General features: G+C 34.7%; 1 protein-coding gene across 1 annotated transcript; it reads right to left on the bottom strand.

The window, feature by feature from the left end:
• Nucleotides 1-1,642: 1,642 nt before the first annotated feature.
• On the bottom strand, nt 1,643-13,086 carry LOC117100268 (protein mono-ADP-ribosyltransferase PARP12-like). Its single transcript, XM_033239874.1, has 7 exons — nt 12,239-13,086; nt 11,486-11,779; nt 10,538-10,966; nt 8,427-8,625; nt 7,646-7,896; nt 5,393-5,638; nt 1,643-5,198 (listed from the first exon to the last, which is right to left on the bottom strand). The coding sequence occupies exons 1-7, from the start codon at nt 12,442-12,444 to the stop codon at nt 4,817-4,819; spliced, it is 2,007 nt and encodes a 668-aa protein (XP_033095765.1). The 5' UTR covers nt 12,445-13,086; the 3' UTR covers nt 1,643-4,816.
• Between the last annotated feature and the right edge of the window lie 139 nt (nt 13,087-13,225).

A 13,225-nucleotide genomic window follows, 5' to 3' on the forward strand; every position in this document is an offset into this window, starting at 1 on the left:
TATATCCCCCCATCCCCCCGGGATCTACGCCTATGATAATTGTCACCAAATTAATCATCATCATCATCATTGTTGTCATCAACTACAACAGTATCATTATCGTCAACATTACCATCACATTTTTGGCCTGTTGCTGTATTATTTTAACATTAATAGAAGTATTTTGGTGTCAAGGGTGCCCCACAAAATAGTTATGCTTCATTGAAATATTCAATAAATTTAAGCAAAACAATTTCATATTTATGTAAACATTTTCCGACATTTTCTGGCAAATACCTTTGAGGCACATAACATACACAAACTTTTCTTTAATTGCAGGCATACGAACGAACGTATTTGATCCTTGCGGCATATACCGACTTGGAATCTAGTGGTGACGACTTAATGGTAGAAACAGAATTCTGGAGGTTTGAGGGCAAACATTTTGTAAAAAAATTAAAGAAATTACAATGCAGGAGTGACGGGTGGGATAGTTTTGTTGTGGACAACCAAGTATATGTTATCGAAGGAAATCTTTATGGACCGCCTTGTACCACATCAAACGCAGGCGGAAACCTTAACTTATATAAATGGATATAGGCCTAGCATAATACTGTCTGTCATGAGCTCCACATTTGACTTGCATCATTTGTATATTTCAGTAGGTTATTAACTTACAAATAAATATTCCAATGAGAGAAAGAAATCCCTGTCAATTATCGGAGAGTTACATAAAACCTTTCCTGTATTCTTTTGCATAAACTGGCTGGTAATTCCGTTAATGTTTTTGGAGTAAAATACCTGTAAATCAATGAAAACATTTCTTTTTATGCTCTGGTTTCTATACAATCGCTACGCGCTATCGGCGACAGTCATCAGCGACTCTGATTGGTTGGTCGAATCGGAAAGATTTCCCGATTGTGTCGGGACAGCTACACAGTAACTATTGGAGTGAAAACGCTAGCGACAGTGTAGCGATTTCATGGAAACAAAACTTTAATAATTGTTAATCCTTTTAACTGAGATATTGAAAGTTTTAATTGAATTTGGAAGGTTTTTTTTCCCTATTTTTTCTGCTTTATAATTATATTATAATGTGAGTTTGTCTTATATAATTGTCAAAGTCTGGTTTAGTTGTGTTATAGTGAAGCTAGGTTTTATTAATGCAAATAAGCCAATTCGTGGTTTGGACAGCGCATGCGCGTGTGCCATGGTATCCAAGGTCAATCGAACCTATGTTGTATGTATGTTTGTTTATGTTAATTGGCCTTGATACGAGCATGCGCAGTTCAAACTACGAATTGGATTATACAACAAGCTAGATTTGACACCATGAACTAAGCAACAAAATGAGAGAAGACATCTTGTGGGGTTTTAGCAAAGAATATAAAATTTTCAAAAATCAACTTTACATTTAGGCCTAAATGAGAAGTGTACCAATTTAGAATTGGTAAAAGACAATTCTATGAAAAGATTCTGACTTAACATTTTGTGTGCGCTCGTGACGTATTACGTTCTCAACTAGTTTGTGCTGAGGTCGCAAGTGCAGTAGCCAGTGTAACGGATGGGATTAAGATGACTGCAAGATGAGTTCATATTAGGCCTATTACTAAACTTGTACAACGTCTTTAAATTTAATGATTAGATAGTACAGATACATATAATTTAATTTATTTTATTTTGTGATCATTATGTTTGCTCGTAACAACCATTGTACAAATATGGGTATATATGACGTAAAAAATTGTATTAATGTAAATATAAATTACAAAACCTTACTCTCTTTAATCAGAGTATGAACTACATGTTAATATAAGTATAACTGCTAGCAATCGTGTTGGGCTACTTTATTACAATCTGCTAGATATTATTAGTTATTTTATAGCTTTTAGTTACGGCGGGGCCTGCACACACTAATAATCAACAATCTAACGTACAGTTACCCTTAAAATAACAACACTTGACCAATCGGTGATTTCACTCTTTTTCATATCTCTTAAATTTCCTTCCTTTTTCTTTCATTCATTTCTTTCTTTAACATATATACATCAATAAAAATCATATTTTCATTTGCATTATTAGTAGACAATTATTATTTGATAAACTTTCGAGAATACATGTCAACCATTCGTATGTACACACACATATTTGTATGAAACAAAGTGTCTCTGGCGTGATTCGAACCTGCAAACTTTAGCTTCCAAGGCGAGTATTGTACCCATTAGACCACAGAGACCTTAGGATATCGTGCAGTTCTAACCCACAGGCACCTTCTTTCATACAACTGACTAAAACGCTTACACACAGTGGAGCTGTGGTTAAGCTAGAAAAGCTTATAGGTCGCAGCTGGGAAATCATAGTAAATAATATTCAAATCAAGTTGCTGCGTTGCACCGTGAATATATAAACAAACAGATAAATAATAATAACATTTCTCAAATAGGAAGATGCTCATCAACGAAAAGTTCCTTTCATTTCCGTTGTAAGAAAAAAGTGTCTCTGGCGGGATTCGAACCTGCAACCTCTCGCTGTCAAGGCGGGTATCATACCCATCAAACTACAGAGACCTATAGGATATCGTGCAGTTATAATATATATATATATATAATAATAATATAATATAATTATATAAATATATAATATATAAATATATTTCAAATATATATATACATTCAAATCAAGTTGCTGCTTAGCACTGAGAACACAATGTATAAATCAGATAATAATACAGTGCTCAAATATATAGTAACATGATGTTATAGAGTGTATCAAACATAGTTCATCAACGAAAGTTCCATATTATAGTTGTATGAAATGGTGGGAATCGAACCCGCAATCTCTTGTTATCTCGGCGACCGTACCACAGAGGCCCCTACGATAATATTACGGATCTAAGAACACTGGTCTCTCTCCCTTCATACAACTTTTGGGCTCGCACACATAGTGGAGCTAATTTTTAAGCTACGTAATAGCTTATAGGTAGCCGTTGACAAGTTGCTGCTTAAAAACATATCACACACGTACATATACATAATACATACTGTACACACACACACACACACATATATATGTATATGTTATGTATATATATATGTATATGTATATATATATATGTATATGTATATATATATGTATATGTATATATAAGTGCTTAGAAGTTTATAGGAGTGAACAATGCAATGCAATTACATCGAGGTAGGTTTAAGGTTAGGGTTAAGCTAGCCAGCTCCGCCAATCACACAATCAGCACATCGGATTTGCGTAAAATCGTTGGAACAATAATAACAACTTTATCTTCTATACAAAACTTCACCGATTAAAAATACAGGGAAAAAAAGCATTAACACGTCAATATACAAATACATAATTAATATAAATCTGTGTTTGTGAAACATACATAATATAACTATGTTTGATAACTTTCGGGGAAGAATGTCGTTATTTGGGGAAAACGTACGGTAGTTATTTATGTTTTTGGCTTGTTTTTTTATTTGTTTGCTTATTTCTTTAATTTTTTTTTGTTGGCTTGTCCTACTACTATAGAAAAGCCGTTGTTTTTGTTCTGTTTTTGTTTTTGTTTTTTTAAATATTTTTTGGGGGGCTTTTCCCCCTACTGTGGTAAAGCCATTGTTTTTGTTGTCACGTTTCCACCCTGTAGCAAAACGGAAATTTTGTTTTTCTTCCTCAAACCAGTTTCTATTTTTCTGCCTGGCACTTTGGTGACATTCCGTGCTTAGATCTTTAAACTTCTTCCAAGCAAAGCCCAAGTGCCTGTATACTTTTGTCACGCAATTATTATTAATATAAACTTTGATATTGATAAACTGGCAATTTAACTATTATGGCAACACAATCAAATGCAAATACGAACTTTGCCCTCAACCAGTTGCCAAGTTAGTTGTTGCGACAGAATACATAGTCTAAAATCTAACGGCCTTCTCAAAGTTGGGTTCTTGTGTAATTGTTAGATACACAATGAATGCATTATAGTATCCCAAATAGTAGAGCCAATTGTTTAATCATTTTTTAAAGCTTCAAACATCAGTTCTAAAATCATGCCATGTTTTGTTTAACAAACAGATACAGATAGTTGTTTTTCTTATTTGTATTTTCGATTACTTTTAATTTTATTTGAACGAAAATTGTGATTCCCTTTCCTTAACTTTGCAAATTAATCCTATACCTGAACAGACTAATTATTATGTTATTTTTTCATTTTCTTTATAATTTCTTTTGTTTTTTATCTTTCCTTTATTTTTTCCTTTATCTTGTTTAATTTCACATTTTTTCTGTTACTTTAATTCCTTTTTCCCTTTTTAATTCTGTCTTCTTTCTTGTTCTTTTCTGTTTCTTTGCTTTATCTTTTCATTCTTCATTTTACTTTCATTGTTTTTCTTTCCTTTTTCTTTTTATTCTGTAAATTTACAATATAGGTACTCTGATTTGACTCTCATTTGATTGGTTTTCTAGACGATAAAATAAATCATCTGTAATCAATGACTAAATAGATTCATAAACATTAAAAACATTATGTATAGGCCTAAATATTGTTTTTAATACCTAAACGTTTGAAAACTTCTAACATCCAATGTTAATTAGACCAAAATGTTTTCAGGCGGTGTTGTGTCGTAAAGCACTCACAGAAAGTGGAGATGATTCGTCATACAACGCAGTGTGTGAACTGCTAAAATCCACTGCAAGTCACGGCCACTTATTTCCCAAGCTTTTTAACGCTTTTCAAGTTGTAATCAAGTTAAGTTATCACATCTGCAAGCATTAGAATAATTGCGAGAAACAGGACAACAATAATGTCATCAACTTCTGAAAAACTATGACCTTAGTACTTGAAAGTGAACAGGTATTCCGGATACAATTGGTCTTTGTTAAAGACAGTGTATGCAGAAGGATCACTAACTGAGTCGCAAGTTGCTGAACAATCGTTTTTTGCACATGGTTTGTATTTAGAATATTCTTCAACTTTATTTATCAATACTCGAACACGAAATAGTTTGTGTAGTCCAGAATGAACTGTTTCCCTCATACACGCAACAATATTAGGCCTACTGGTGAAACTTACAGGGGCAGTTGTCGGGTGCTTACTAACGTCAAAATTTTGTTGACAAATCGTAGAGATAGCATGCGATGAGGTTCCGTACCATAAAATCAATTCTGTAACAACATTTTTTCCCTCAATTTCATCACTCATTTGATTACGTTTTCTAGACGATAAAATAAATCATCTTTAATCAATGATTAAATATTCATAAACATTAAAAATATTATATATAGGCCTAAATATTTTTTAGTACCTAAAGGTTTGAAAACTTCCAACATCCAATGTTAATTAGACCAAAATGTTTCCTAGATATTTTCAAAAAATTAATAAATAAATAAATTGAGTAGGCCTACATACTTATAAAAGTCCTCCCAGAGTTCAAAATTGTGAATTCTTTGAATTTCCAAATCTCGAACTTTCTTCGGGGACACCGCAGTCAGCTCATTTGAGATCAGATCGTACTCGTCACTCCCTTGTTTAACTTCAACCAGGCAGAAATCCTTAGACTCATCAAGATCGTCAAAATAGTAACTCCATATTTTTGGGAACACGATCAGAGGGTTTTTAATCATATGTTGGTTTGTCATCGCCTTCAGAGTTCGCCTAAAGAACATGCATAAATCAGTAAATGTGTATATTGTTCTAACAACTTTACATAAATCCGAGGTGATTATCAGTGGAGTTGGCTTTACCCAAATCTTAAACTTCAGTTTTGCTATCTTAATGCTACGGCATTTGCAAGAATATCAATAGTGTTTTCTACACATTGGGCTCCACATATTGTTCAAACTTAGTCGATATTGAAATACAATGCAAGTTATTTACAGTATTATTTTGAAATCGATTAGTTCATATTATAACACACCTAAATAGACCAGTCATTTGATTGGTTGATTTCATACCACATGACGGATTGTGCCCATTTCATCGCTCACCGTTGAAATTTTGTTCCATTGTGGTTTTTTCCCCATCCGAATCGTCCATTGCACGTTGCCTAGGATAGGCCTACGATGACTTTTTTTTCGAAAGGTTAAATCCAGAAATGACATTACGGCCCCTATAATCCTTTCTTTTTTTGGTTTTGACTCTCAAGCGGTGGTTCGTATAGCTCAGCTTGTCTAAAGCTAATTTTCCATTAGGCGAATTTATTCGCGCGAATCAAAGCGTCGGTTCACTTCCTGAGCCCGATAAGTTTTGTATTCGTACAATGGAAAGAATATTTTCATTCGCTGAAAGATTGACTGGATTTATTCGGTGTAAACACCAAGGATAGCCCACAAAAATCTAGAATAAGACTTATTATTTCCAGTGGGGTGGGGCCCTTCTTGTGGTGATATTCTTCCCATTGCAGACATAAACATTGATTATATTTTCTATAATAGCAATAGGGCCAGGTAGTCCACGACCTCAGCCTCACCATGGTTGGGGCTGGGGTGAGCAAAATTTAAGAACAGGCCCCTCTAGATGCTTGGAAATGGCACTCTCAGATTGTAAAAATGTTTTTTCAAAGCAATGTTCCTCAATTATTGACTTCCTCCCGACGAGAGCTATGCCCCCTCTCTAGACACACTTCCCTCACAGGCAAAGTCCTAAACAAGGACCTATAGTCTATGTATATGGTACTGAGAGTCGCAAAGCAAATTATGATTATGGTACCTCTATATGCCCGGAAATAACACTCATTCAGACTTAAAATTTGAATATTTCATCTTCATTTAAACAAAATTTTGACAAACGTAGGGGAACTGGCCGGCTGCGCATCCTAACCCCATTAGATTAATATGATGTCCTACAATCGATGTCAGAGACACATTATGCTGTTCTGTATCAACAAAGCCCTTTTAGATTAGTGTGATATAGAGTGAGGACCATACTGGACTGGACCCTATGGGTAGGGGCACCGAAGGGGCCCGTAAGGCCATGACCACCACACAAGAGCGCGTCATGGCGTTACGCCACTGAGCATGGATAGCTGTTCTATGGCTGGGTACTCTATATTCCATAATAATGGCTAAAAAAACTCAGTTTTAGGTCTTCATCTTTTGGCCTTTTTTACATCCTGATTTACGAAATAGTTGGAAAAAAATATTGCGTTGTGTTCATCGTCAAACAATATAAAATTCAAAATTAGTGAGTACAATAATCAAGCTCTCTTTCGCCCACTGCTGGATCCGCCACTGAGCTCATGGGCACACTTCATTCATTCCCTCTTTCCCCACTTTAACTCTTCTGAATGTTTTTGAATCACGGTGAGGTTGACAGGGTCGACATGGCGTGACACACAACCATTTTGAAGAAACTGGTAATGCACCAGGCCAAGACTATGTTCAATAAATATGCTGGGCTAGTGTCAGCCGACACAATGCACCCCAGACTTTTACACCAGTTTTTTTTGTTTTTTTCTGGAAAATTGTAAAAACTTAGGCATACATTTGCTTATTTGTTAGTTAGAACAAACATCTGTAAGTAAACTATTACTGTATATCATTTTTTTTATCTGTATTGTACATTAAATCACTAGAGCCCGTTCGCTGCATTAGTGATTATAGAATTCAAGACACACAAGTATGCTGAACAGAAATAAGCATTCGTAAGGTCCTTTTCACTTACTTTTTCGCTTGCCAATTCTCTTTGTAAATATTAATGTCACTAATTGTTACCATTTTTCGAGGGCGTCGGCGTACATCACGCTTTTTACCATGCACTTTGTTCGTTTGCTTCATTTCCTGAAAACTGAGTTTGTATGTATGATGGACTGATGTACTGAAGTGTACAACTGCTTCACCTTGACCAGACAGGTAATATTGATACAATTCCTCCAGCTCATCACTATCTTTGTCCGATTGCATCGCATCCCGTCCCTGTAAGACAAATTAAACAACAATGTTAACTCAAGCCATTTTATACGCTAGACGATTAGATAAAAAAGTTCCGTTTTGCTTGCACAAAACGAAGGATGCCATGTCTACCAGGAATAAATATCTAAACGTGGCATTTGAAGACTTGGCCACTATGCAACTTTTTCTGGTAAACACAACATGTAATACCAACTCGTAAAGCATATATTCTCAAAGGTAGCCTAGTAATTACTAGTGTGAATGTAATGTACCTCGTGTTTTATGTTAAGTAGTAACAGTATTCCCTTAAGTAAGTTTGACTGCAAGGACCAAAAATCCAACTTTATTCTGTCTCTTTATTACAGCATTATTATCCCAGTTTTTTTTTTATCTTTGGGGAAGTAATATCCAAATCTGTAAACAATCAATAACTCTTAAGAAGATAACATACAATTTAGTGACGTGATTGTATATATCTCTTGACTTTTGACCAGATATGCACAATCGAAATAATTAAATGGCATTCTATATCGAATATAATAACAAATTCTCACTTGTTTTGTATAAGAAGTCCATAAATCTTCATCTTCTTTCCAATACCATTCCCAATTTGTTGTGAATGGTGTACTGCTGGGCTCAAATACACACCCTCTTGTGGATACTCGGTGAACTTGACGGTTTAAGATCATCATTACGTCAAACCGTAGTTTTGCAGTACTAGGAGCCTCTTTTAGTTTACTTACAAATCGCTCACTTTATATGTGTATATAAAAAACATAATTAAAACATGTACAACCTTCTATTCATTACTGTTTATACAACCCTTAAATATACTTTTAAAATTTCTTTAAAAATACATGCAAAATGTGACAGAATCCGCATTTAAAAGGTAATAATTTAGCCTACTTTTAACAAAATAATATTGCATTATTATATACTTAATGATGTGTAACTTCCGGTATATCTGTAATTGAATTAAAAGAAATATTCAGAAGTAGTTTTATTTCGACAAAATCTTTCTAATTGCATGTACATGCCATGACTTCTACAACAAAATTGAACAGTTTGCACTAACAGAAAATAAATGGATTCTTCATTAAATATCAGTGGCAAAATCCTAATTATGAGGGTGTTGAAAAAGTAGAGTTTATGGCAAGTGTAGAGGATGTGTTTGCAGAATTAAAGAGGCAGTTAAACCCATTTCTCATCCATTCTTACATTAGGCAAGCTCCCAGTCTACAAGTATGGAAAAAAACGTGGATGGTGTGAATGTAGTCCTTTAAGTTGACTTATCAGAAAATGCAAGTTTCATTAACCAAAATGAAATCCTGTCAGCGCACTGAAGTCATTGGCCAGGCAACATTGTTTTACAGCTCATTCCTGGATTGATTCTGATAGCATTATAATTATATCAGATGACTTGGAACACACTAAGTTAAGTGTGTGCTTTTATGACATCAATTTTTTCTACTCTGAAGAAAAAATACCCATCGATTTCCAATACAGGTACTGATATCTTCTCTGATTGGGCTGGGTCTCTTTTTTCATATCTCTTTAAATGGGAAAACTCCTTTAATTTTAAGGTTGAACGTTCTTGCAACCAGTCATGGTAAAGAGGTGGTACATGAAACGTTCGCGTTATGTCCGTAGTGGCAAGGCTCAAGCCAATACATCTCATGAGTTTTATGAAGTTGCTGTTAGCAGAAACCCCATTATGAGCATATATTTCATATCTTCGAGGGAATAAACGGGAACAAATCATTGGAGTAACACTGGAACAGTACCAAATACACATATAGCAATTGATAGTTGTCGTTTAAGGGTAGTCCAAACCTCTAATTCAGATCAATTAAATGAAGTGTGGATTAAAGATGCTGATGTAGATAATGAGCGTGAAATTGAGTCTGAAATTGAAGCAGGGGAAGTAGGCCTACAGTCTGAAGAAGATCTGAATTCGATATTGGTGACTGGGTCGATGGTAATGAGTTTCCTGCTGAAGCAACCAAATTTTCAAATGACGAGGCTAGAGTTCATGTTATGCATAGGTCAGGCCAAAACTTGAGGACTCTACCTAAACAAGACAACATCTTCCTATTTAAAAGCATATGTGATCAAGACAATTGGGCTACCTATTGCCGTAGGTCACAGAGGGCAATTCACATTCACTAATGCTTGAAACGCCAAGTTTGGTAACTGATAAATGTTTAAAATACACAGAAGTTATTGCTAATTAGTTGTAAATTTTTGTGTCAATCGACACAATTTATTGTACGTCCGATACGGTTTCAATCATCCATTTTTTCTTAAGAAAATGTAAAATTACAAAAAGGTTTTTTGGCCCTCCACATCAACTAATTATTATTTAATAATTATCAGAAAATATTACTTATTAAAACCATTTTCACTGAGTACGTCCGACACGAGGCCATTTTGTCCCGATTCTCCATAACCATAGCAATCAAAAAATGTCTTCATTTTAAAATAAAATAGTAACTAGTATATTATATGCTTAACAGCAAAACAAAATGATACACCTACAAGTCTATGTTGAAAAACATCCCTAAAGTGTCTGAAATGCACGTCCGACATTATGGATTTGCCCTCCTGTACTTAACTTACTCAAATAAATTGGCTCAAGAACAAGCAGATTTATATACTAACATACCAGTCATTGATATTGGTAGAAGATTTGTTCACGTTGCAATAGTCTTTTTCAATATCCACCTGTTCGTCTGGGTCGAATAGCATCCATTTATTGCCGCTACATTTGCCGTTACTATACAGCCACATGTACGGTAGGTTATGGTGGATTTTATCACACAAATCACCGGAATGACAATAACCTCGAATATTATAAGAGCATATTTCAGTTTTTTTGGTAAGGTCGATGGAGCAATTGCTGTTATCGGCGGGATCTTGCACCACCTTAGCTACCTCAATCTTTAAAAGGCTTCGCACTGTGCGGATAATTTCGTCAACCGATTGGTCTGTTTTTATTCCAAACTGAACAAGAACATCTTTGCAGTTTTCACCCAATATATCGTGATTATAATTGCAATCATCTTCGTATTTACATGTCCCTTTTATGTGATACCTGTTAGAAAAAGAAATTGTAAAATCACCTGCATACAAAAAAAAACACAATGCTCTACCATCACCACCAGTTTTAATGTTTATTAATAATCCTACCTATCAAATTCAAAAGATATTTTGTTCAGACTGATTAAATTGTCAAATAATACTTTACTTCATTAAACCTTGTCCAGACTATTAAATAATATTTGACAAAAACATGTGACATGAATAAAAAAGGTAGGCCTAATGATGACATCACTTCATGCCCATATATAGGCACATCATATTACTATATATGGGCATACAACAGTTATTTGTCAAAAAAGTTTGATATTCTGGACAGAGCTTAATATGTTTGATGAAACATTGTTAATAGTCGAGTAGTCTGGCTTGCGTGAATTGTCCATATATGGGCACGATGATATTATACTATCATGTCCATATAAAATCATCTACTTATGTTCAATTGCAGAACGCCTACCACCAGTTAAAACAACTAATAGAAAAGATCGTAATGAATTATCGAATTGTACTATACCTGCAGAAGTGTAGGTATTGGCATTTTTTTCCGCCTTTACATCCCTCGTCTGTTTCGTAAAAACCGCAAAGCTTCAGCTTGGTATGGGCGATGGAGCGCTTACTGTCATCGGCGGTATCTTGCACCACCTCTACATCAACATTTAAACGGCTTCGCACTGTGCGGATAATTTCTTCAACCGATTGGTCTGTTTTTATTCCAAACTGAACAAGAACATCTTTGCAGTTTTCACCCAATATATCGTGATTATAATTGCAATCATCTTCGTATTTACATGTCCCTTTTATGTGATACCTGTTAGAAAAAGAAATTGTAAAAATCACCTGCATACCAAGAAAACACAGTGCTCCACTGTCACCAGTTCCATATTTGACTAAACTGTTAAATAATATTTTACATCATTGAACCCTGTCCAACCTTTCAAATTTTATTTGACAAAAACATGTGACATGCCTAAATATAGTCATGATGACATCACATCATGACCATATATAGGCATATCATGACTATATATGGGCATACAACATTTATTTGTCAAAGGAAATTTGATAGTCTTGACAATGGTCTGATAAAATATTGTTAATAGTCGAGTAGTCTGGCTTGGGTGAATTGTCCATATATGGGCACGATGATATTATACTATCATGTCCACATAAAATCATATACTTGTGCTCAATTGCGATGCTGTCACCAGTTAGAGCACTAAGAGAACTAACAGAAAAGATCGTAATGAATTATCTAATTGTACTATACCTGCAGAAGTGCAGGTATTGGCACATTTCTCCGCCTTTACATCCCTCGTCTGTGTCATAAAAACCGCAAAGCTTCAGCTTTCGTTCAAACTTCTCCTGCAGACGACTGTATAAATCAACTGGTCTGACTTCATCGAGAAACAGTCGTTGCAAGATTGCCAAATTGTGACTCGAATGTAAATCATGTGGAAATTTACACGGTTGCATTTTGCAGCTTCCTGAAATATAAAAAAAAAGTTCAGCAATTTAAATAAGTTGTAAAATAGGATAGCGATGATTATAATAATATATTGCCCGATGCAGCCACACTTAATAACCACAGGCCTATGTGTAGCTTATTTTTCACAAAACTTGTCAATATGACTGAAGCCTGGGAGGAAATTGTGCAGCTGACTCAATAGCTCGAATTATCCCATCAGTTTTTTGGACCTCAGATTTAGAAGGATAGACGCTGCAAAGAAACCAAATGGATTCATCGCCTAAAAGATAGAGGTATTGTTCATGATTACGCTTTTGCTAATAGTTCAACCTAGATGTACGTTTGACGCAGTACCATAGATAGTTTTATATACGCTAAAGATTCTGTTACCTTATATTTGAGACCATGTTATTGGAATCCATTATTGTCTTACCATTGATCTAGATATTGTTCATAATTATGCCTTCACTAGATTAATCCTATAGTTACATATATAAATGCATAGTATACTATAGTCTATCCTGCTTATTTATGTACGGAGAGTGATACTCATTACATAGGCTTCACGGTTACATTATTAATCATTTTAAGCGAACGCCCATTGATTTAAATAACTATTTATATCACCTTATCGTTTAAATACTTAGCTCTGTTCAATGTAAATCAGTTACGCTGATGAAGTCCTTAGGAAGAGGACGAAATATTCGTTAAAATAAATTATATTTATGTTCCGGAAATACATCAGCCCTCTTTTTATTGTATGTCTCCGGCAGACACTATCCTTTATAT

This window comes from Anneissia japonica, unplaced genomic scaffold (assembly GCF_011630105.1).
Source record: "Anneissia japonica isolate Jap-2015-1 unplaced genomic scaffold, ASM1163010v1 scaffold4446_len648930_cov198, whole genome shotgun sequence".
In the NCBI taxonomy this organism is placed as follows: Eukaryota; Metazoa; Echinodermata; class Crinoidea; order Comatulida; family Comatulidae; genus Anneissia; species Anneissia japonica.